The sequence below is a fragment of the Lagopus muta genome, chromosome 1, assembly GCF_023343835.1.
Source record: "Lagopus muta isolate bLagMut1 chromosome 1, bLagMut1 primary, whole genome shotgun sequence".
NCBI classification, from domain to species: domain Eukaryota; kingdom Metazoa; phylum Chordata; class Aves; order Galliformes; family Phasianidae; genus Lagopus; species Lagopus muta.
Window position 1 is genome coordinate 190,835,691 of NC_064433.1, and position 25,843 is coordinate 190,861,533.

The 25,843-nt window shown below is 48.3% G+C and overlaps 1 protein-coding gene across 2 annotated transcripts in view; it reads left to right on the top strand.

Annotated features, from left to right (window-relative positions):
* Positions 1-767: 767 nt before the first annotated feature.
* GAB2 (GRB2 associated binding protein 2) overlaps positions 768-25,843 on the top strand; it is an 88,442-nt gene continuing 63,366 nt past the window's right edge. For both annotated transcript variants that reach the window (XM_048933794.1, XM_048933795.1), the window contains exon 1: positions 768-995. In XM_048933794.1, the coding sequence (XP_048789751.1) occupies positions 921-995 (75 nt within the window). In that variant the 5' untranslated portion in view covers positions 768-920. The remainder of the gene's footprint in view (positions 996-25,843) is intronic.

The window sequence follows — 25,843 nt, forward strand, 5'->3', positions numbered from 1 at the left end:
ATTATTTGAAAATCGATAATAAAATATGAAGCTTTTATCGATTCCCCTCAATTATTTCTCTTTCCCCTCCTCCAGGAGGGTTTTGCTCTTGCCATGCCGTTGGCTTTTGTTGTTCTTTTCTTCCCCAGCCTCTTTGTTTTCCCTCTGGCACCTTCGTTGCACACATTGCATTGGTGGGGTGCAAAGGACCTTTGCCACAGGGGGAGGGGAAGGGGCATGGGGCAAGCTCTTTGAGAACAGTGATGGGGAGATTTCGGTTGGACGCCAGGAGGAAATTATTTGCTATGAGGGCTGTGGGTGCCGCTGTCCCAAGGTTAGATGGGGCTTTGGGCACCTGCTCTATGGGAGATGTCCCTGCCCATGGAAGGGTTGGGCTGGGTGGGCTTCGGGGTCCCAAATCGCTGTGATTCCGTGACTCTGTGATTCTATGATTTAGGATTAAACCAGCGAGGCTGGCGCTCACCCACCGCACTATGAATCAAGTCCTATAGAAACGGGCTGGGTCCACACCCTGGGTACGAGGCAATACCAGCTTGGGGAGGTGGGGGGAAGGTATAAAGGAGGGTGGGCACAGTACTGCGTGGCCCGTGCTCCCCACGCCGGGAGCGGGCGTGTTTTGTATCTTTAAAGCGGGCAGGAGGCGTGGTGAGCCGGGGCCGGGGCTGGTTTCCTGCTTCCCCGCTCAGAGCCGCCGCTGGAAGCGGGCGAGCGGCGGGGGGGAGGCGGTGCTCAGCCGCCCCCCAACCCCCCCCGGTCCCTCCCTGCCTCTCTCCCTCCCTCCTTCCCTCCTTCCCTCCTTCCCCTGCTCCGGCCCTGCCCGCTCCCTCCCGGCTCCCTCCTCCCCGGGCCGGCGCTGCGGGCGCTGAGCGCCCCGGGAGGCAGTGCTCGGTTCTCGGTTCTCCTCTGCCGGTTCCATCAAAATGAGCGGAGGAGGAGAGGTTGTGTGTTCGGGCTGGCTCCGAAAGTCGCCGCCGGAGAAGAAGTTGAGGCGATACGTGAGTGAAGATACGGGGATGGAGATACGGGGTTGGGGGGTATGGGGGGTAAGGATGAGGATCGGGACGGGGACGGGGATGGGGATGGGGATGGGAGCTCCGCACCCAACAGCCGCTGCACCTGCTGCCCGCTGTTGGCTCCGTGCCCCCCGCCCGCTCCCATCGGAGCCACCCCAGGCTGCGGGGACAGCGCTGGGCGCCTGGTCCTTCCACTGGCTGCTGGTTTGCACAGCCGGCTCGGCACAGCAGTGCTTGAGGGGTACCTTTGTCCCTAAGGGTAAAGGTAAAGCATCTCCGCTTCTCTCCTCGAGCCCCATAACGGTCGTTCCTCCCCCCCCTCCCTCCCCGCCCGCGATTCTTCTGAATCCCGCAATGTTCCGACGCTTTGAAGATCGCCCCGGTAGCGCTCGGATCGCCCTTTGTGCCATTAGCGGCCGAGATCAAAACATTTTGAGGAAGTTGTAAAAGAGGGTCCAAATGCCGCCTCTGTCACATTCCCCGCTGTTCGTTGAAAGAAATAACTGTTCTTCAAGCCCTGCTCTGCCTGATGGGCTCCGTGCAGGGCTGGAGGAGCTGCCACCCTATGACTCGGCACATCCCTCGCCCCGATGCCAGCATCAGCTCATGAGGATGTGCCTGGTTGGGTACTCTTTCCTGGGGACATTCACCCTCCACCTATGGATGCTCTCCCTCCCTTCATGAGGATCTCCACCCATGGATGCTCTCTCTTCCTGGGGATCTCCATCCTTCGGTCTCATCTCTATCCCATGCATGTGTTTTTTGGGATCCACCTGCCTGGTGTTGTGTGATGGAGGCATTGCTATGTACCCTTCAAAGGGAGGTGGCTCGTTAGTCCTATTTTACAAGCTAAAGTAAGGTTGGAGATGTATCCCATTTGTGATTTGGGGTTACCAGCCTCACCCACAGCAGAGGCAGCCTGACATCAGTGGTTCTGTCAGCCCACCCCAATAGCAGCCCTGTCAGTGGTGCTGTGTCTCCTTGCATTGGACCCTTTGCAATCCTTTCCCTTGAATGCCTGTGCCCCTTTGAGGTGTAGGGATGGAGCTGGGAAGGAATCCAACCCCAAATGTACTGAGACAGAGGTGCAGATGGCTGTTTGTGTGGGAAATGTCCAAACCCCTAATCCATGCAGGCATTTCTGGGAGACGGACGGGATGACTTTGTGCACGCTGAACTGTGGAGGATGCTTTTAGCTTAATGGAGCAAAGCACCTTCCTCCCTCAGAAATCAACTAATTGCCTATCCTGAGTCACCGGTGGCCTTAACTCATCGAACATCATTAGCTCCCCGGCGTCCTCCCCGTGAAAGGGCGCTCACACCGCCGCCTGAATATCCAGCCTGTGCTCCGGCATTCCAGCATAAATCTGCTCAACGCCACGCACGAGGGCGTGACGCTCTAATTACCGACGTGCATAAGGAGTGCTTTTCATCCAGATACACCCCAAAGTGCTCTTTGCAAGCCACCCATGCTTCCAAAACATCCTTATTTCCATCCCCTCCCCCCCCTTCTCCCCAGAGGAAGCGCGGTCGCGGCGGGATGCGCCCATCCATCCCACGCAGGAAGCGGTGCTGGGCAGATGGAGCTCGGGGGGATTGCTGGGCATCGACTTCCCCTCCAGTCACTACAGTTGCCGTGGCTTCCTGCCTTGTGGGTTGGGTCTGGGGATGTTTGTCACCCATTCTGCTCCATCCCTTTGGCAGCCCTTTGGCAGTGGGGTTGAAGCCTGGTTGATCTTTCAGGTCCCTTCCAAGCCAAGCCGTTCTGTCATTCTACAACCCCTATGCTTTTTACTATAGTAGTATAAATATCATCCAATAGTGGTTGGATGCGTTGATCAAATGGTTCTCTCCAATAGTGGTTGTGATTGTGAAGCTGATAGCACTGCTCCCATGCAACCTACAACAAAAACACACGCTTGGACTTTGATTTTCCACGCACAAAAAGCCCCCACGGTGGCTTTTGTACAGATTCCCAAGGAAGGATTCGCCGCTTTTCTTGGTTTATATTCTGCTTTGCGACCTCAAAGGAGGAATCTCAAGCTGCAGGATGCTGCTAATTGGGTTTGAAGTTCCTGCTCTGCCTGTATTGACACAGGGAAGATGATGGATTTATTTTCTTTTTGACAAGAGCTTTTCAGCAGTGCGTGTCTGCCCATGGGCGTGTTGCTGAAACTGCCCTTGGAAGGGCTGTGCTGTGTAAGCCGGGCTTTGTTTTGGTTTTACTTTTCAAGGAGAGCTTTGGCAAGAGGGGAGGATGCTCAGTTTTCTTTATGTTATCCATCCAGAGTCTGCGGGGCAGGGAGCTCTTCTCTATACCTGATCCTCACAGCATTCATCTGGAGTTACAGTCTCACTTTAGTGGACTGTGTGTGGGAAATACTGGGGTCAGGAGTTTCTCTTCCATGGTGTGATGCTCACCAGATCAAACAATGACTGCTTCAAGGTTGAAATAAACTGTGCCTTTCTTGCTTTGTAACTGGGGCATGTGTGGTCTCGGGGGCCTCAGTCTGTTGGGCTCTGGTCTTGGATGAGCCTCATAGATATGGTACTGGAGGAAAACCAGACAAACACTTGAAGATCAAAAGCATTGGAGGCACCAAAGTACCAATACCTCAGCTCTGCTTGGGATGCCAAGGTCCAGCACTGGTTGGCTTGAGTATTTTTCAAGGCAAACACTTTAATACCTTCTCCCCTTGTGACTTTCATGCGTGGAGAGGTCTTATTATGTGCAGCCACAAAGCACAGAGCCATCCTTTAGCTCTAGCTCTTCCTTAAAGCACCCATGCAATAAATTAACAAATAAATAAATATGTGTAAGTGTATATATATATATATATATATATATATATATATATATATGCATACCAAATCCAGTCCCTAACCAAACCCCTTGGCTTTCGTTGTGTGATCAATTATCTCCCAGCCCCATGTGGGTTTGGGGACTCAGTTCTCTTTATGCAGAGCCAGGTTTGAGGTGGACTCGCATAGAAAGGCAATGCAGAAATTAACTGCTGTCATCGTTGAGGAGCTCAGAGCTTCCTGTCGTTAAGTCAGTGTGTGCATTTATGTACCATGAAGGCAGTGTGTTTTCTGTCTGGCTGAGATGTGCAGCTACAATTCTGCTGCAAACAAAACCTTTTTTCCTTGCACTGGTTTTACAGTCCTTTAATGCTTTTCTTGTTCTCCCACTGTTTTAAACACTGAGGGGAGTGTTTTGCTTGGTGAGGCAGTGGACATCTTCACATCAAACAGGAGCAGTTTGTTCAAGGTCATGGAATCATAGGATCGTGTGAATTGTAAGAGGCCTTTAAAGGCCGTGTGGTCCAGCTCCCCTGCAATGAACAGGGACACCCACAGCTCCATCAGGTGCTCAGAGCCCATCCAACCTGACCTTAGGTGTCTCCAGGGATGGGTCACAACCACCAATTTGTGCAGCCTGTGCCAGTGCCTCACCGACCTTATTGTAAAAAACTTTTCCTTATATCCAGCAACCTGAAGGTCATCTGAAGGCTTGCTATGTCTCCTGTGCGGTGAGAAGAGCTTAAGGGATGCCGTGGGTTGAGCTGCTGAAATCCTGCAGCCCTATTTCTCGAGTATCTCCTGCTGAATGGCTTCTTTTGCTTCTTTTGGGCCCTGAAGTAGATCCTCAATATCCCGCCTGAAGCTGCACAGCAAGGACATCCTCATTAAAAAAGAACAAAGGATGTGGACAAAGGAAGCAGGTGTAGGATGAAGACATAGGCCAACCTGTGCAAAGAAGTGCTAGGCTGCCCAAATGATTGGGGTACCAACATTTCACCTCGGTTGGCAAGCTGCTAATTTGGGGGGATGGGAGAAGAAAGACATCCTTTTATGTCTGCAGTGAAAGTCTAAGACATGGCTGTTAAGCAAACTGTGTTCCTCCTTTTCTTCGCAGTGGGTAGCTGCTGTGTTTGTCTGTGCCTTACTCAGGATGCTCCCCTCTGCTGAAAATAGAAAGCAGTTGCAGACACTCCTGAGAAAAGCACCAAAAAATGAGCAAAAACCTAGAAAGCGTGTAAAGGCTAAAGGAAATGAAGTTGTTTAGTCTGGGGATGAGAGGAGAAATAACAGTCCTTGAGCATGTCAAAGGTAGCTGCAGAGGGGAAGGGAGTGAACTGTTGTCTGAAGCCAGCAATGAGAGGCCAAGAAGTGCTGAGCTCGAGCTGCAGCAAGGGAAATAGTGTTAGGAAAAAAATTCCTAAGCTCTGCCTGTGAAGAGTGGAACAGATGGCTTGGGATGAGCTCGGAGTCTCCGTCGGAAGATTCAAAGAGCAGGTTGTCCAAGCAGTGCCTCGGGAGCGCCTGTTGTGAGGCAGTGGAATAAATCTGACAAATTCTCCAGGTCCTTTCCAGTACTGGTTTGGGTGAGTTTAGGGATTTTGAGCCTGAATTCAGGAAGGACAATAAAGAGGCTTTACCTGGGCATGCATGGAATCAGATGGGTGTGAGGAAAGAGGGTGGTGGGCATGGAACAGGCTGCCCAGAGCAGTGGGCGAGGGCCTGAGCTGCTGGAGCTCGAGGAGCATTGGGACACCTCTCTCAGACATTAGGTTTGGATTTGGGCAGTGCTGTGTGAAGCCATGGGTTGAACCTGTTGACCCCTATGGGTCCTTTCCAACTCAAGATACGGTATGATTCTGTGATTCCAGCTGTCCAGCTGCCTTGCTGCACCGTGCTCCTCCCATGTAATCTACAACCTTGATTCAAAAGAACCATCAGAAGGTTTGGCTATTGTCGTCTGCCCCATGATTCAGAGGAGGGATGAGCACTTACTCTTCCATAGAAGGGTTTGCAGGTCAGAGGGTGCGTTCCCCTTGCCAGGGCAGCACCACCTCTCTTGTGCAACACTGCACAAGGATCATGCTCCCTCTCTCTTGTTTCTCTGCCGCATCATTATTGATGAGTCAAAACACACAGCCTCTTCCCTGCAACCTTCTCTTGGACCTCTTTCCTTGGGAACAGGTCTGCAGCACTTCCTGGGGTCGCTGTGATGGTGGTGATGCTCTTCATGGTGATCATCTGGACGATTGGACTGGGTGACTTAGAGGTCTTTTCCAGCCTCCGTGATTCTGTGATTCTTGACCTAAAACTTCCATCTACTAGAAGGGTTGTTCAGGGGATGGTGGAACCAAACTCTTGTTGGTTGTGCCAAATGGCAAAGCAAGGAACAGCAACAACAAACTGCCTCTTCCTTAATGAGGTCATCGTGCAGAGGGTAAAGTTCCCACAGAACCTGCAAAGTCTTTGGAGAATTTTAGGGCTTGGTTGGAGAAAATCCCAGCTGTCTTGATATAGTCCCACCTCACAGAGCTGGACCAGAAAACTCCAGAAGTGCCTGCATGCCAACATTTCCCATATATCTCTGGCACAAAGCAGCATGGAGACACTGAACTAGGAAGCAATGTAACTGCTTTAGCACAGCTCCCAATGCAGTTGGATAGCCTTTCTTATTTTTATTTTATTTAGTTAGTTATCTATTAGCAATGTGGCCACTAAGATGATCAGAGGGCTGGAGCACCTATCCTATGAGGAAGATTGAGGGAACTGGGCTTGTTTAGCTTGGAGACGAGAAGGCTCTGGGGACACTTCATTGTGGCCTTCCAGTACTTGAAAGGAGCTTATAAACAGGAGGGGGAATGGCTATTTATGAGGGTAGAAAGTGATAGGACAAGGAGAAATGGTTTGAAACTGAAACAGGGGAGGTTTGGGTTAGATATTAGTTGGAAGTTTTTCACACAGAGGATGGTGAAGGACTAGAACAGTTTGCCCAAGGAGGCTGTGGATGCCCCATCCCTGGAGGCATTCAAGGCCAGGCTGGATGTGGCTCTGGGCAGCCCAGTCTGGTGATGGGCAACCCTGCACATAGCAGGGGGTTGGAACTCGGTGATCCTTGTGATCCTTTTCAACCCAGGCCATTCTATGATTCTATGATATGTGCTATGCTAAGGCAGCTCCTCTGTTACTGGGTTTGATCAAGGTGAGCCCAAAGTCATGCCCAAGAGGGTAAGGTATTTCTGTTGTGAACGTCATGCTTTGTGCTAAGACAGTTTGGCTGACATCTCTCCTTTGGGGCTGCGTTGTGACTTCAGAACTGACTAGCGGTCCTGGCCAAGCCCACAGTAGATGTGAGAGATCAGTGGACTTAAGGACTTAAGGACCACAAATAATACTTGAGGAAAGTGTTTTGGGAAGCTTGCTTCATTTCCCTTTGGAAGAGAGCAAAAGTGATACTCAAACCCTTCTTTCTCTTTTTCTTTTGGAGTATGCTAGATGCAAGAGATGATGTAATAGTGTTTACCAGACCAAAGCACATAATTTATAGTAGTGACTCAAAGGCAGAGCAAATATTATTTATTTGGATTACAGTAGCAGCTGAGGAAACCAGAATTTGGACTCAAAACACTTGGTGTTGGCCTTGAGCCAGCAGTGTGCTCTTGTGGCCAAAAAGGCCAACGTTATGCTGGGGTACATGAAAAGAGCATGGCCAGCAGGTTGAAGGAGGTGATCCTCCCCTCTGCTCTGCCCAGCTGAGGCCATATATGGAGTACCGTGTCCAGTTCTGGGCTACTTGGTTCAAAAAAGTTAGGGAACTGCTGGAGAGAGTCCAGTGGAAGGCCACAAAGATGACTGAATACCTGGAGTATTTCCCTTATGAGGAAAGGATGAGAGATCTGGGACTCTTCATCATGGAGGAGACTGAGAGGGGATCTTATCAATGCTTATTAGATATCTAAAGGGCAGAAGTCAAGTGGATGGGGCCAGGCTCTTTTCATTGGTGCCCAGCAATTCTATGATTCTGTGATTCTGTGTTGGGTGTTCAGTGAGGCCATGTCTGCCAGAAAGGTTTGGTCAGATGGGGATACTGAGACATAGAGCGAGTCGGTGGTTTGTCTGCACATGTGTTGAGGGCCATCCCTGCTTGACTTAGAATAATTGGAATATAGAGTCATTAAGGTTGGAAAAGACCACTGAGATCATCTAGTCCAACTGTCAACCCACTCCCACCAGGCCCATTAATCCATGACCCTCAGCGCCACATCTCCACTGCTCTGGAGCACCTCCACGGACAGTGACTCCACCACCTCCCTGGGCAGCCAAAAACCAATGCACTGCCACTCTTTCTTAGAAGAAATTTGTCCTAATATCCAACCTGAATCTCCCCTGGTGCAACTTAAGGCCATTACTTCTCATCTTATCACTTTTACCTGGGAGAACAGGCTGATCCCCACCTCACTACAACTTCCCTTCAGGTAGTTCATCCCATCTAGTTGAGTCAGTACTTCCCAAGGTCTTCTTCCCCTGTTGTAACGCTGAGATGCTGCAGCTGGATCTTAGGGCAGCCAGAGGTGGTGATGCAGCACTTTCATCCCTGTCTTGAGAAGGGTGCACAGGGAGCAATCAGAGAGCTGAAATAGGCTTCTGAGTTCTGTCGCTCCTGTACTGCATGGCCCACCCTACCTCCATGGCACAGACCCATCCTGCCAAGAATTTGAGCAAAAAGAGGTTCAACCTAGGATCAGCAATACATGTTGTATTTAAGAATAAGCCAGGAGTGTAGCTTGAAGAAGAAAAATCTCTCATCTTTATTGCATGCTGGCTGATCTCTGGGCATCACCACTGCTCCCTTCGAAGCTCAGAGCAGAGCAATGCAAGGGGGAGCAGGGAAAGCTTTGGGATTTTGCTTGACGTTTCCACTTTCATCCATTACAGCATCATTACATCTCAGCATTACATCCATGCCAAGAAGTCTTTGGTGTTAGAAATGAGTTGTTTACAGTGCTGAGCTAATGACCTTCTATGATTGAATGCTTTTGTAGTATATATATATGTATGAAAATTAACAAAACATCAGCCTTGCTCCAAAAAAACTCATAGTCATCTTCAGCTTATGAGCTGTGCCTTTAGAGAATGAGAGGAAAATGTGAGTGCTGGCAGTGTGTGTTTCTTGCTGTGTGTGATAGCCAGCGGTGCCTGTTTCTCCAATGAATCTGGAATAATTTGATGCCAGCAACCTGTGGGGGGATTTCATCTCTGGATTTGTCCTCTCATATTTGATTCCCTCTTTCTGAGCTTTTGCGCAGTTTTCCTGGAGGAGGTTGGAAGGATCTGGGAAATGTTGCATCAGTCTGCATTACAACAATACCTAGAAACGAACTTCTCTGTCCAAATGTGATATTTCTCACCCAAAACTGATGCCTGCTCAGGATGGGAGGTTCACTTTGAGGCCAGAAATTGGACGTTTTTATTTATAGTTTCAATCTGGCTGTGCAGCAGGACCAGTTGAGAGCAGCTCTTAGACATTTCTGTATTAAGCATTTGAATTGCTTCTTCCTCTTAGCAAGCTTTGCCAGTTCTGCTCTGGCCCCTTCTTCCCGTGGCCTCAGTAGATTTAAATCCTGTGTGTTCAGTCTGTATTTTTCCCTGTAAAGTATTAACAGAGATTTCTTCTGGTTGGATTTTTGGACGGTTTTTTATTTCATTTTTTTTCTATTACTTTCTAGCACCTTTTGGGCACCTGAAATACTTCCATTGTGTCTCATGGGTTACTCTAGGACACTGTCCTAATGGCGTCTCAGCACTTGTTATGCATCATATTCCATTTAAACCTGGTATTTTCCAAAGGCATTTGCTTTGGAAGACATTTAGACATCTTGCTGGTGGTGTTCCAGCTCCTGCATCCATATGGTAGGATGGAAATAACATTTGAGTCAAAGATTTGCGGTCTTTGAATCTCAGATTTTCGGTGATTAAGTTTTGCTGATGATCACAGCTGCTTGTTCAGGTTCCACCCTGACTTTCTGAATGTCCCAGTGGAGTTTTTTACTGCTGCTAAAGGATGTCAGTTGGCTTGCTCAATAGACACTTAATGTCATACCTGAATGGGGATTGTCTCATTCCCAAAACTGATTGGTAAACCTGCCTTGTCCTCCTCTTTCCTGGTGGCACTGAGGTGTCTTCTGACTTTTCCAGCTGTCACAGAATGACAGATTGGCGTGGGTTGAAAGGAACCTTAGTGCCTGTCCAGTTCCAACCCTTACCATGGGCTGGCTGCCACCACCAGGTCACCCAGGGCCCCAACCAACCTGACCTTGAGCACCTCCATGGATGTGGCACCCACAAGAACAGGGAAGGTTTAGGTCCTAATTCAGTTCAGGTGTTCAGTACATCACCACTGCCTCTCCCTTTCAAAGTCTCTCTCAACTTCCCTCTACAGAGCACCTCAGTACATCCAAGTCTTCCTGCCATGCAGCTTGTGGGCTTGAGATCCATCCAGTGCAGGAAGGAGCAGACCCAACACATACCCATACCAGCATATTTAAGGCAAAAATAGCCAAGCTGCTCCCACGCCGTCCGTCCTGCACACAGCTCCTTTGATTCCAGCTTTTCTGCAGCTCTCTGTGTCATTCCTAAATAACCCCCTCCAGATAGGAAGCTCCCAGGAAAATGTCATTTGCTGTGACAGAGGAAGAATTGCTGACTTGAGGCTTGTGTTCTCCCTTCCCTGCCTCCTCCAGCCCCTGACTGCTGCACACAGTGTCAGAGCGGAGTTTCCAGCGGGGCAATGGGGAATAGAAGAGCTCATTGTTTTGGGGTCAGGGCGCAGGGTTGGGGTGGCAGAGGAGGGGAACGGAGCTGGCAGCTGAGCCCATCCCTACCTATATATAATACGTGTATTATCCGTAGCGACGGCAGCGGTGCAGACAGTGAGCAGTGTGTGATTCCTGCTGGCTCAAAGCGGGGGTAAAAGATATTAAATAAAGAGAAATATGAAATAGAAGACAAAATAGAAGAGATGGGATGCTGGTGATCACGGGGAGAGCAGGGCTTGGGGTCCTACTGTCTGTGCCGGGCAGATGCTGAGAAGCGATGCAGGCTGGTCCCTGGAGGAGGCTGGAAATTGGGGTTTGAGCTGTGAGCCATCTGTGTGTGCAGAGAGCCTTCCTGCCAGCAATCGGGACTTTATCCCACAGAAATGTGTGTGGGTGGACCCCTGACACCAAGCTCTTTGCAGAAGGGCGAGGAGAGTGATTAGGAGCCTGGGAAAGCTGTACACCATGGGTCTGCAAAACAGCGAGGGACAGCCACCTTCCAGAGAGAGTGAATGGGAGAGAAGCCTGGTAGAGCACATAGGGCTGCCATCCGTGCAGAGGGGTCCCACCTTGGCTGCTGGGATGCTTTATGGGGTGCCTCATAGCGTTTGGCACATCACCAAGGGGCCGTGGGCTCCAATAGCACACCGTGAGGTGGATATCCCACCCCATCACTTGAACTCACCCATAGAATGGGATGTGTGCGATGTGACCCCATGTAATGGGGCGAGCTGTCTGTCATGATGTGATCCGTTGGGGAAATGTGATGCTGGACCCAGCTCAGAGCCCACGTTGGTCCCCTTTGCACTCAAGAATCAGGCAGTTATGATCCCTTGGCATCAAGTGTAGAAAAGGAGCTGATCATGGACATTCAGGCTTGCAAGACTTCTTGGAGAGTTCCCACCTACAGCACGGCCTGCGTCGTTCTGGGACCAGCAAGATCCAGCACAGAGCCTCTCCCACCACCGTGATTTGTTCTCCTGAATTGCACCCTTTGCAAAGCAACACAAGCAAGGGCTGGAAAGGACCGGGCTGTTGTCTTAAATGCTTGCAAAACACGTCGGCTAAGGCTTCGACTCAGAATCAATCAGTGAGCTCGTTTTAGCATCAAATCAGCACGGCCAGCTGGCATGCATGCAGGAGATGCATCATGTGCTGGCATTCCAAGGAGCGGTTTGGGATGGGTTCTGTGCAGAGGGGAAGGTCGTTTGCACACTTTTTTAATACTGAAGGCGCTTCAGTAATTACACGCATGCGCAAGCGGAGGTAGGCTGTCCCACAGGTCGGTGTTGTGGACATTCATTTCTGTGAGGATCAAGGTGCTGAGGGCAAGAAGCTGCAAGATTTGCATTTCTAATTAGAAAAATAAGAACTTTTAAAGCCTGTTCTTTGCATTTCTTTGTACCTGAGGCCACCCACTAGCCAGCCATAGCTGGGGCTGAGACAGAAGGTGGGAATCCAGCACTATGTGCTCTGGATGAGCTGCTCATAGATCACACACTCCTGTCTGCCGCACGGTGCTGCTCAAACTGCTGTGGGTTAGGCACGGTCCTCACCTCCTTTTGCAATATGGGAGGGCCCTGGTGTAAACCCTCCTTTGGATTTGTGGCTGTCAAGGCATGTGGAAGTTATGACTAATTATAAAAAGAGAGATTTAGGTAATGTACTGGGAGGAAATTCTTTACTCGAAGGATGGTGAGGCCCTGGCACTGCTGCTCAGGGAGCTGTGGGTGCCCCATCCCCAGAGATGCTCAAGACCAGGCTGGATGGGGCCCTGGGCAGCCTGAGATAATGGGGAGCAACCAGCCCATGGCAGAGGCTGGAACTGGGTGGGCCTTAAGGTCTCCCTGCAACCCGAGTCACTCTGTGTTTATCCCTTTGTACCAAAACACCGTCAACATGGGACAGAATCATAGAATCATATCACAGAATCATAGAATGGACTGGGTTGAAAAGGACCACAATGATCCTCTAGTTCCAACCCCCTGCTATGTGCGGGGTCGCCAACCAGCAGACCAGGCTGCCCAGAGGCACATCCAGCCTGGCCTTGAATGCCTCCAGGTTTGGGGCATCCAACAACCTCCTTGGGCAACCTGTTCCAGTGCCTCACCACCCTCTGTGGGAAAAACTTCCTCCTAAGGAAGTGAGGATAGGTTTGGGTTTGTTTTCTTGCTCTGACTTTTTACACTTTCCTTTTTTCACTTGCTAACATTCATCTAACCTGAAAATTATGGTATCTTGGCGTCACAGCGCTGACGTGAAGAATTGAAGGATATGAAGGATTTGAATACCCGTCATCCCAGCTTAACAGAAGTTTGGGGTGAGCAGTTGGACATCCAGCAGGTTTCTGAAGGAGAAATTGCCTTTGTGGCTGTGCTGGATGCTTTATAAATAGGAAATGGATGTGTGAAGTGACTCTTAGGCTGTCAGAGAGCTGAGAATTGGATATCAACATCCACCAGCACCCTTCAGTCCTATCTTCCTACCCGTTTCTACGTTGCATCCCACAGAATCACTCATGGGTTGGAAGGTCCTCTGGAGGTCATTGGTCCCACCCTGCACAGGCTGTGCTCCTGGTAAGGAACCCCTCATGTCTGCCTTTCCTTGCAGTCAGTGCTCCCAGACATAGGGTCTGAATTTTGGGAGGTCCTGTTTGGAGTCGGGAGTTGGACTCGATGCAGCTCATGGGTCCCTTCCAACTCGGGATATCCTGAAATCCTATGATCAACGAGACAAGGCAAGGAGTGGATTCAGCCTGTTGGAAAGCTCAGCCCGAGAGCCAGGACAGAGGATCTGATGAGCGGAAAGCCTTTCAGACGTGGGAAAGGAGGGGGAAAGCTGAGCCCTTGATGCTGGTGCTGCGCTCACCGTGGGTTTGTGCCCTGCAGCTGCAGTCAGGGGATGTACTCAGCATACACACGTGAGCTTGCTTGGGTAACGAGAGTAAATCTCACCCTACTTTAGTGTGTCTGGGGCTAAAACGTGCTATAATAGCAACGCATATAATTTTGTACCGCGAGCTGGTAATATACTGTGCTGTTTTGGCTATCAGAGCAACAGCTAGAGGCTGTTAAGATAATTTAGTGGAGGTTTGCAGTTATAAATACATTTCCATCATGACTGCGGGTTCTAATAGATATTAAATTCAGCCAAAGGGTTTTTAGTATGATTCTTTTTTTTTTTTCTTCCTTGCATACTGCCCGGTGTTTCTGTTTTAACTTATTTATCTTAAGGAATGAATCAGGGATGGCTATTAAATATGTTGGTTTGTTTTTAACATATAAAGTAGGAGTTGTAAAAGGGAAAAACAAATAAGAAAAAGGATGATGCAGTTAATGTTGTGTAATGCAGTTCTTCTGGGGTGCCCTACTGCCATCCATGCTAATACTATTGGTGCATAGAGTAGCATGCAAAGCTATCGTAGTGCAATTCTTTATTACACACAAGGGTTTTGATTGGAGTGTTTGGGGAGGAAAGGACAGGAATCTTCTCTGTCCACTTTGGCCTCCATGCAGAAATTAAGAACTTCTATTTTGAAATTGGAAGACAGCTTTACCCAAACACCTGCATCTCCACTCAGGACCTTAGAAACCCCCAGAACAACACCCATGGGTTTCCAAACCTATGTCAACCCCATAAAGACATCTCCATGCAGCGCTGAGAGGCTGGCAGTGTGAGAAGCAGTGCGAGCTTCTGTGGGAATGCCTCAGTTCTCCCCCTCTGCTGCCTTCATCTGAATAATAACAAGCAAAAGTTTGAAGGCTTGGTTTGGAACTGGCTAGGTCTCCAAAAATAGGCTCTCCCTGGAGATTGCTCCTACTTCCTGCTGGGCTAGAAATGCTGTGCTGACAGCCTCTGTGCATGGAAGTTTAGGCATCTCTTGGAACCCAAAACATGAAGGAATGCAAAATAATAAAGGGAATCAGTTGAGTTTATTGAAACTCATAGAAGGCATTGGTTTGAGCTTTGGAAAGTATTCCTCTCCTCCTCTCCCGCATAGAACGGCACCTGAGCCAAACCCTAATATTTACAAATATTTTTGAGATATTCCAGATTTTTGAGTTCAACTTGTTTTGAGTTCTTCCAGGCTGGCCTCTCACTGATAAATAACAGCACTGGGCTTTGGCCATGTTGGAGCTCCTGGAAAGCATGGCCCCAAGCATCCATTGCTACGCTTGCTTCAGCTCTTTTTTCACCCATTCAGAGAAGGCTTTTTATTATATATATATGTGTGTTTTTAGATTGGAAAGTCTCTAACAGGGCCAGTGGATAGCTGATACCATCTAGTATCTAGATAGTAGTATCTAGTATCTAGATAGTAGTATCTAGTATCTAGCATCCTACAAGCTTGTCATCGGGAGTTTTACCTACCCATCTCTCCTTGGTCTTTCCATTTATTTTGGTCCTCTTTTTTCCTTTTCTTTTAATTCTTAACATTTAGTAGATCCCTGCTGTCAGCCCCCTTTCCTCAGTTGTGTACCTTATTTGTGTTTGCTTACTGAGGACCTGCTTGGACAATGCTGAGCAGAGCATCTTGCTGGACGGGGCTCTGAGCACCTGATGGAGCTGTGGATATCCCTGTTCAGTGCAGGGGAGTTGGGCCAGATGGCCTTTAGGAGTCCCTTCCAACCCAAACAATTCTGTGATTCTGCAAACCCATTGCCATCCCCCATGCTGCAGTATCTTGCAGAAATGCAGCCTGAATCCCTGCCTCGAAGCACAATCCTACAGTGAGGACCAAGCCTTACTACTTCACAAACACACACACAAAAAAACCCCAAACAACTCCAAGATATAAAAAGCTGCATTGTTAACCTGAATTGTCACATGGCCAGCCTGGGCTCAAGATGCTGGAAAATCTAAATTTCCAAAGTTGTTGATTAGGGATTTAAGCATGAAGCTTTTTTCCTCCGTCCCCCAGCTTTAAGGTTTCCACAGGGATGGCTCAGGCAATGCAGACGGCTGGTATTTCACCCACCATCTCCCCAGCCACACCAGCATCACCTCTAAAACCCATGTTGGGAACAGCAGTTCAGAAAGGCAGTCTCAACCTTTCCTGTCTTGTTTTTCCCATCTGTTTTTAACAGCGTGCTCTTGCCATTTGGACCTTTCTGGGCTCGATCTTGTGATCTCCTGATGTAGTATGACATTTCCAGCTTATTAGGAATGCTTTTGTTTATTTGATGGACTTTTTATTTTTTTATTTTTTAATATTATTTCCTTATATAATTTCTTGTTAACTTCTCTATCTTTCTTTTTTCCCCATTTCCCCTACATTGTGAGGAGGTTATCCCATCAACATGTCCTTCAATTCACTTAGGGGCTTTTTTAAAACCAAACAATAAAGGTGATTTATTTTTTTTACCCTTTGCTTTTCTACCACTGTGTAATCAAAGCCCAGGTCCTAGGGTGCAGAAGCATGGGAGTTCTTAACGTTGAGTTCATTTTTGCAAATTGCTTAAGGAAGACCAGCAAGAATGGATTCAGGGCTTGAGGTACCAAGTGGTGGTTGGCTGGATGTAGGATTGGGGTTCATCTCCGCCTGTAGTGTGCTGCTCTCCATAACCCATGAGACCTTCTCCAAGACCTCTTTTGTTCTCTCTTCTTAAATACCATCTGGTCCAACGGATGGATGTGGGAAGCAGGTTGCACAAACCCATCAGGCTTATATTTAGCAAGGCAAGACGTTGGGACGAAGCCAGTGTGCCCGCATTGATTTATTCTGGGTTGGTTCAACTTAATGCTTCAGGACCAAGTGCTGGGCTGCTGTGACCTGTTGGGGATCCATCTGTCAAGAGAAGGTGCTGCTGTACAGCTGAAGGGTTAGTTCAGGCTGCCAGAATTACTCCCCAGAAGCCATGGGGAGCTCAGAACTGCGGTGTCTGTGTCCTAATGATTTAAACATCGGAAGGCAGAGCTCCTTCCCAAAACCTCGCAGCTCCAACTGCATCCAGCTGAGCAGCAGAGACTTGTCCCTGTGTAATGAATCTGTTTTATGCATTGACTTTCCCAGACAGCAGCCTTCATCTCACTTTGTTTTTGCATAGAAATCACCGTGATTTCCTCCAGCGCCAGGGGAATATCATCAGCAGATGAGTATCAGTAGTCATAGCAATATTTTTTTCTCAGTGGCAAAATGACCCTTTTAATATCATCCCCACAACCACAGAATCATAGAATGAACTGGGTTGTATCGGAAGAGATCTTAAAACTCGTCCAGTCCCAACCCTGCCATGGCAGGGACATCTCCCATAGACATGGAGCCTCATGCCCCATCCAGCCTGGCCTTGAGCACTGCCAAGGATGGGGCACCCACAGCTTCTGGAGCAGATATATTTGTGTGTGTTGGCACTGGAATGGGCTGCCCAAGGAGGTGGTGGAGTCACCCTCCCTGGAGGTATTCAGGAAACGTTTAGATGTTGTACTGTGGGTTTACTGGGAAATAGTGATGATAGGTGGATGATTGGGCTAGGTGGTCTTGGAGGTCTTTTCCAACCTCAGTGATTCTGTGATTCTATGTCAGGGTAAACCTCATCTTCCTGTTACATTGAATAGTCTTGTTTAGTGGCAGATGCAGTAGAAATGAAAGGAGATGGCTGTAAAAAGGAATGATTGCAGGTGCCTCAGAGCAGGGTCAAGAGGACAAGCTTGTCCTTAATTGCGTGCTTTATCCCAGCTTAGGTTTGAAGGATACAGAGGATAAAAGCACTAGGCTCGGATGGATTCGTTCAGCTTGCTCAGATCCACTGAATTTAGCCTTCACAAGTTTATTTTTAATGCTGGGGAAGGCCTCACCTGCTGGAAATAAAGCGGATCGATGCACATTCGGGGTCCTCATCAGGCAGGAAGGGCTCCATGGTGGATACACATCGCCCATCCCTTGGTTTTTCTCGCTGCTCATCTCAGCTGGAATTCGGCCTCTGGGGACTTTTGCCAGAGTTCTGTGTTGGCTTTCATCCCTCAGAAGGATATGGGAGATAGGAGGGGATTCTTGTGCTCAAAGCCCTTTTACGAGCCGGCCCTAAAGGACGCAGCCAGGGCGATTTGTTGCCTAGTAGGGTCTCTCCAGCATTTCTGAATGGGGTTTTCAGTATTCATAACCACGTCGTGCAAAAGGGGCCGTCAGTGCTTCAAATCATTAACTCCACGCTGCTGCTTTTCCTTTGCTATCTTTTTATTCTCCTCGTCCCCCCTCAGTTCTGTTTGTTGTTTTACTCGCTCTGTGTATCCTTTCAGAAGCAGTGCTAGCATATTTATTAGTATTAATTGGCATATGTGCAACAAATGTCACGCGAGGATCACAGAAAGCGTTGCCTTGGAGAAATCAGCAGATGTATCCCACGTGGGGAATGGGAGGCAGCATGGAAACCAGATGGGCATCAGCTGCTGGCATACCCTGATGGGGTTGGCCATGATTGTGTCCTACATGGACCTTACAGTGGTTGGCAAATGTTCACTTCGAACTACTCCAGCCATGCCCTGGAAACCATGCAGTCAATACCACAGCACCCAAGCCAACACTCTGCTCCTTCCCCATTGTGTCACCAAAACTTCAAGCTACGGCAGGGGAGATTCAGGCTGGACATTAGGAAGTATTACTTTTCAGAAAGGGTGGTCAGGCACTGGAATGGATGCCCAGGGAGGTGGTGGAGTCTCCGAGCCTGGGGGTGTTCAAGGAAAGGCTGGATGTTGTGTTGAGGGACATGGTTTAGTGGGAGCTACTGGGAATAGGTGAACGGTTGGACTGGATGATCTTGAAGGTCTTTTCCAATCTTGGTGATTCTATGATTCTATGAAACAAATGGGAGAAGTCTTTAGGAGGTGATAATAGGAATAATTTCCTGAAAGGATGGTTTTAGAGCTACTTATCAAGGTTTACCACCAATGCAAGCAGAAAGACCAGACTTGGAAGGTGGACACGGAGCACAAAGAAGGCCTGAAGCCTCATTTTCTTATATTTTTACCCCACTGAGCTGCTTTTCAGTCTTGATGATGGACAATAGGCACTTGTTCCCAGCCTATGTCCCGCAGACAGTGCTGGGGAGGGGAGCAGCCTTCGCCCCGCTGTGCTGGGGGAGTTGATTTTTCCAGCCTTCCTCCTCAGGAACATTTGGCTCAAGGAAAGATTGTGGAGGAGGCAGAGCTCAAGTGAGCAGAAAAAACATGTGTCCTTGCAGTGTACTGCTTGTAGAGCAGTGCTTTGGGTTGTTACTTTTTTTTTTTAAAATATGTTCTCTATTTATTTATTTACTTATTTTATTAATTTTAAGTGTGTCTAAAAGCTTAGGAATCACGTGAGGAGGGTGGGGGCAAAGCCGTTCTGATGGATATGGGCTGTGTAAATATAAGGAAGAGAAATCTTTTCTGCACAATTTGAGTTCTCCCAGCAATGTGTTCAGCCTGGTTTTTCTATTTCTCATGCTTTTTCTTTGGATGAATAAGTATGAGGATAGCAGAGGTCAAGGAATCTTTTAAGAGCTTCATCTAAGCCCCTGCATGAAGCTACCATTGTCCCACTGTCTCTCACACAGAATCACAGAATCATTCAGGTTACAAAAAAGAACTGATATCATCCAGTCCAAGCCATCCCACCATGCCCACTGACCACGTCCCTCTGTCCCACATCTCCACAGTTCTTGAACACCTCCAGGAATGGTGACTCCACCACCACCTCCCTGGGCAGCCTGTGCCAATCCATCACCACTCTGAGAAGAAATTCTTCCTGATACCCAACCTGAACCTTCCTTGCACAAGGAAACAAGGTGCAGCATCACACCATGTCCCTTCTATTTGCAGCATGACCCAGTCCCCATAGGAGAGAAAGATACAAGAAAAGCTGGCTGCTGGGCTTTAAGACTGTGGAGCAAAGCGCTGCCATCCTCTCTCTGTCACCACTTTATTCTCAATCGCAGCCTCTTCCTCCCTCTTTCTTCTTCCTCCTGCCCTCCCTAAATGAAACATATTGCTTCATCCAGATACAAGACGCTGAGCATACAAATTGCAGGTCCAAGTCTACTGCTCCTTTGCCCAACCTTACCCCCCCATGGCAAGCACTGTGCACAGCCCCATAGGCGCTCAGTCAGGTTTTGCCCAGAGAGAGAATGACAGCATGGTGTCTTTTGGTGGGTCCAGTTGGAAGCACTGATATCCAAAAGCAGTGTGTGAGCAGAATCACTGAATAGCTGAGGCTGGAGGCACCTCAGGATCCCTCTGGCCCAATTCAGCCCCAGTAGAAACACCCAGGGCAAGGTGCCCAGCACCACGTCCAGGAGCTTTTGGAGATCTCCAAAGATCAGCCCCCAGCCCTGCGCTGATCCCTGTTGGCCATGCTTTTCCTAATGCAGCCAAAGACACCATTACCTTTTTTTTTAAGGCATACTGCTGGCTCGTGTTCGATTTGGTGCCTGCAAAGGATGCCAGCTCCTTTTCTGCAGTTTGTGCACTCTGGGTTGTTGCATCTCAAGGAGATGCTATGAAGCCAAGTGAGGGCCAGAAACAGTGATTGCATGAAAACCCATTTGTCTGTGTGTACTGAGACAGCTGGTGAGAAGGAAGAGCGTTAGGAAAAGAGGGAAACACAGGAATGTAGCAATTCAGGAAAGAAAAACAGAATACTGCGGGTGTGTCTATCGTGGGGCACTGGGTTATCAGGATCAGAGGTGGTTCCCTTCTGGCTTTATCCTTCACCTTGTAACACAGCAACCAAGCGCTGATGAAACCACCTTGTGAAGTTAAATTAGCACCGCCTGCCGTCTGTCTCCAGCTGGTGTGATGGAGCTGAGTGAAGTGCACCTGGGGGGTATTGCTGCAAAGGGCAGAGGGGCAGCGACGCAGAACCTCTGCTGCATCTACTCTTCCTCAACATCCGTGCTGTGCTGGCCAAAAAAATCCCTGACCCAGATAGAGGAAATGAGGATTTGCAAGCTGGTTTCTACCACCGAGTTTTAAACATGTGCCAGAGCCAGCTGAATTCTCCTTGGGCTCTTTCTCTAGATAGTCGTTTTGTTTTCTGGCTTGGACAGTAAATGATGATTTAATAGTGAAGTGAATCAGTGTATTTGATCTTATTACAGTGATATAAGTCAAATCACATCCTGGGAGGCTTTGTAGTGCGCATGAGGTTGCTGTCATGCCCACTGATGGGCAAGGAGAGCTATGGCCATGCAGCAATGGTACCCAGCAAGAGCTGCTTCTGGCTGTTCTGGTTCTCATCCTGGAAATGTTGCAGTCTCTCTCATGCCTCAAGTGGGATTGGCCTGATCTCAGTGGGTTACTTTGGGCTAAAAGGTGATGGTACCACACAAATATGTGGTCTGGGAGAGAGGCAGTAGGAGTTACAGGGAAAAGAACCAGCTCACTGGCCTCACACCCTCCCCGTGCATGTTGGTGAGCTGCTGTTTTGTCCATTAGGGAAGAATTTTGCTTCAACTTGCCATCTGAGTCCTGCAGGATGGAAGAGGATGCTTGCAAGTGATATCATGTTTCATCACAAGATCCAGTGGGTCCTGAACACAGCCACGATACTCCACTGAACAGTACAGGATTGAGATGCACAAGGATGTAGTTGGATGGCCTGACCTTATGATAGACCATGCAAAGAGCCAAAGCCCCTGCAGTTTCCGAATTGTCCCCTCCTGCCCCTATTTCTTAGTGAATTATAATGATTCAGAGATGTATGGGTAAGGGAGACAAGGATTTTGAAGAACTATCATGTCTATCCTGTATGATTTTCTACTTTCTCTCTTTCTTTTTCTTCTGCATCCTCTTCTCTTACTTCTGAAAAGGCATCAAGGGGTGTCAAATTTTGTCTTAGCTGGGGTTGGGAGAGGCTTGTTTCCTCCTTTGTTTGCTTGTTTTAAACATTCTGGGAGAAACTGTAAGAGAACAGAGCTGGGACAAAGTTGGACATGAAGATGTAGCAGAACACGGTCTAGTCCAGCCTCAAGAGCTGCAAGACATTATCTTGGATTGATCCTGATTTTAGAGTGGTTTTGCAGATGAATCTCTGAAGTCAACTGGGAAGGTCAGAAGAAGATGGGCATTGAGGAGTGGGACTGGATTGCCTTCAGATATCTCTTCCAACTCAAACAATTCTATGTTTGTATGGTCAGGGTCCTTTATTCTCATTTGAAAACAATACCTCAGCAAGTTTACCTCTGGCAAGTTCCTTTCCTCAGGCTTTTCTAGAGATTCACTAAGTTACATCTTCTTGCATGTGAGCAAATAGGGTTGTGTTATGGTGCTATACAGCATGTGAGACAGAGGGCGATGCCAGTGGGGTCCTTATCGACTGCTCCCTTTGGCTCAGCCTCACCTCCTGCCTCAAGCTCTGGAAACTGCTGACACATTGCATAGAAATGATGAGCAAATGGGGGATTTCCTCTCTTGCAGAGCCTGAGAGCCAAGCATGTTTCATGTCGAATGTTAACGGTGCAGAATCTTCAGCAGGGCTGTCAGAGAACCGCTGGGCTGTCTCAGCAGAGAAGGAGAAAGGGATTTTCACTTCTTGCACTCCTACCTTACCTCTTCCGAGGCTTTCCTGCATGGCTTGAACCTTTCCCCAAGTGCACACAGTGGAAATTTGATGATTCAACTTCTTCCTGCAGCTTTTGTTGCCTCATCAGCTCCAAAGTGTAAACTCATCGGTCTGTCTTCATGTGATTCCCTCAAAATAGCTTCCCTTGGGCAGATGGTGTGGGGACTGGGCAGCCTTGTCGGCACAGTCTCCTTGGAGAGCTGCCATAGCTCATCCTGCAGGATGGTCCCTGCAAGATTTTAACTCTTCCAGAAGAGAACTCTTGTGAGCAACTTTATGCTATGTTGAGCAGTCTGGTGTTCTTTCTATTGGGTCTCTGAAGTGTTTTGAAACCCTGGGCTCGCTTCTTCTGAAACATCCTTACTTCCTCCTGTTGGACCTGGGGAGAGCAGGAGCTGTGACACACTTCAGCACCTCATGTGATATTGACCAAACCTTTAGAATTTATACTTGTTTTTTGTTGTTGTTGTTGTTGTTTTCTTGCTTATTTTTGGAGCAAACCCAGTAGTTTCTTGCAAGAGCCCCACACAGTTGTCTCAAGGATGGAGGGGTGGAGCTGGCTTCTGGTCTTGTTCTTGGGGCTGACCCCACAGCCCATTGCTCACAGCTGATGTAACATGGCTTCTTTCCCTGAACACTTCCACGTTGCCCTGCGTGCCAGTGAGAATCACTGTCTAAGAATGAGAAGTGATTTAGTTCCTAAGCAACCTCTCTCCTGGCCTCTTGCTAAAGAGTGACTTAGCATTTTCCAAAGGAAATAAAAGAAAGGCATGGATGGCAATGTGTCGGGGCAGGTTCTTCTAATGCACTTAACCCCCAGGATGCTGGTTTAATGAGCAGCCACCAAGCAGCTGGGTCAGTGCCAAGAGCAGCATCGTTCTCATTCTTTCCCACTGCTTTCATTTTCTTCCTGATCTCAAGGCATCGTATTGTCTGCTGTCAGTTCATTTCTTCTGCTCCTCTCCATTCAAAAGACAGTAGATTCAACTAATGTCATTTTATAGGGCATTTCTGCTGTGGTGGCTATGGGTTTTATTTCACACCCATGAATGCCAACCCTAAAAAATGAATTAGCAGGCCACATCCCTGTCCTAGCCATTTCTGTCCACCTGAGATACTCCTACCACCTCCATTAGAGCAGTGTCTCAGGAGATTTAAATCTTTACTGTTTTATCTTGTTTGGATTCCCATAAGGCAGGGCTTCATGTTAATGATAGTTTGACCAGCTTTAGCCAGACTATAATTCTTTATTTCTCTGTTATAGAGCAGCCAAAGCAATGGGCTGAATGTGTACATTCAGGTACTTGGTGCTCGAGTGGATATGTTGTATTTTGAGCCACAACTGTAGGGATAGGATGAGCTGTTGAAAGGAAGATGTAGGAAATGAGATAAGGGAAACCATTCTCCAGAGGAGCTCCAAGCCCTTCAGCCTCTTGGTGGCCCTGCATTGGACTCTCTCCAGTATGTCCAGGTTTTCTTGTGCTGGCTCAGAACTGTACCCAGCATCAAGATGTGTCCCACCAGCCCTGACCCATAGGGGATTGATCTCTTCTTGTGATCTACTGGCAGAGTATTCTCTGCCCAGCACAGCCCAAGAGGCTGGTGGCAGTCTTTGCCATGAGGACACAGTGTTAGCTCATGGTCAACTTGGTGTCCACCAGGACTCCAGTCTGGAGGACAAAGCTACTTTCCAGCCAGTCAGGCCCCAGTAAGACCTACATCTCTGCCCAGCTATGTAGCCCATATCTCACCGGTTTGTCTATTAGGACATTATAGGAGACAGAAAGAGAAAACATCAGCAAGCATTACTAAAATCACGTTGAGCAGCACGCACTGCTCTCACTGAGCCCAGCATCTCCCCCACAGAGGGCCATCAGGTTGCCAAACATGATTTAGTGGTCTTAATACAGAGGCCTAGGGGCCAAGGGATTGAAGAAGGTTGAGGCCACATGGTGACAGTGGTGACAAGCAGAGATTTTGGTTAGCATCTAGCAGCATGGGAGGCATCCCTGGGCATGCACAGGGCTTCTTTGTAGAGCTCAGAAACCTTTCTCCTTTATGTTTGTGAAGTCAACAGCCAAGGGGGGAGGCTTCACACAAGGAGCACTTCTGCTGGATAAAGTAATACTGTCTAACCCTGAGTGCAGCCAAATCTGGCACAGATGCGTGGTTACATTAAGCAAAAGCTTCTTCAGCTCCTGATGAGGCTTTGAACCCAGAAGGAGCTAATGGCAGGTTTGGGATTAGGACCCAAGCATGAGCTAATGGTTGCTGATGAACCCCTCAAGCTGCAATGAGTTTCTATATATACTAGGGAGGAAACGCTATTAGTTTTTATTCTTCTTCACTTAAAAAAAAAAAAGATAAAACAGTCTGGCAGAAAGTCAACATGCAAGGAATGGGGAGGCACACTGCCTCGTTTGTTGGAATGGCCGACAGATTAAATTAAGGTTTAAAAAAAAAAAAATAGCGAGGGAGGGAGAGAGAACAAGCATTTTCTATGGGCAGAGTTCATTCGCAAGTCACTCATTTCTCTTGCTCTTCAGGGAGTGATATTAGACAATTAGCTAATTGGTTTGGGGAGGTGACCTGTCAGTGACTCAAGGAGGAAATGTCTCCCGTGCAGTTTGACATAAAGAATATATTTTCAGCCCGTTGTGACAGCTGCAAGCACCCCCCATTAAAATCGAGCATGTAATGGCTGTAATAATAGCGAGCTTGGAATCCATCGTAGCGAGGGAAAAGCAATGAAAAACCTGATAACACGCACTAAATTGCAGCCAGAGCCAGTACGTTACGTTGTCATGTTCAAAATATTTCTGAATTATCTTATCATTAGTGCTATATAAGCACCAGAAGCCCTTCTGAGGTGAAAATCTGTCCCCAGTTACCTTTCTGAGCCCATCAGTTCAGCAGCTCATCTGCCTTCAGACCCAGGTGTGAATGATGCGGCCGATCACCACGTGTGAACTTGGGAGGGCTTGGATTTTAGCCCAGTCCTTTGGAAAGACGTTCATAGAATCACTGAGAGTGGAAACAGTCCAACCATTAAAAGGTTGCTCATTCCCTTTCTAAGGTATCCATGATGTCTTCGTCAAGCTGACCACTTAATTTTGTGTGTTCTGGCAAAAGTGGTGGGCTGGAGGAAGGAAAAGGGGAAAAGATCAACCAAGCAGGCCGTGCTGTGCACATCCCCTCCAACCCCAGACACTGATAGCACCGACGTAGCAAAAGCCGAGGTACCGAAGGCAGCATGTTGTGCACAGACAGCAGTCATGTGACGATGAGACAAAGAAAAGCAGGAAGCCTCCTTCAGCTGAAGTGATGTAATTTTCCACAAACAGAACTTCATTCACGTGAACGTTTAGAAAAAAAAAAAAACAAAACACAAAACAACAACCAGGGAAACAACGGCTTTCAGCTGCTGGCGGTTGGAAGGAGCTGCTGGCGGTTGCACAAGGCCTGTCTTGTGCTGGGGGCACAGAATGGGACCCGGCTCTCCAGATGTGGCTCCACAGTGCTGAGTAGAGCAGAAGGATCACCTGGACCTGCCGGTGATGCTTTGCCTGCTGCAGCCCAGGACACTGTTAGCCTGTGATTCTGTGAAGCTGGCGCTGCCATGAATGAGCACGTTGTGTCCCAGCCGGCTGCCTGACACAAGAGGTGACATCCTTCGTGCC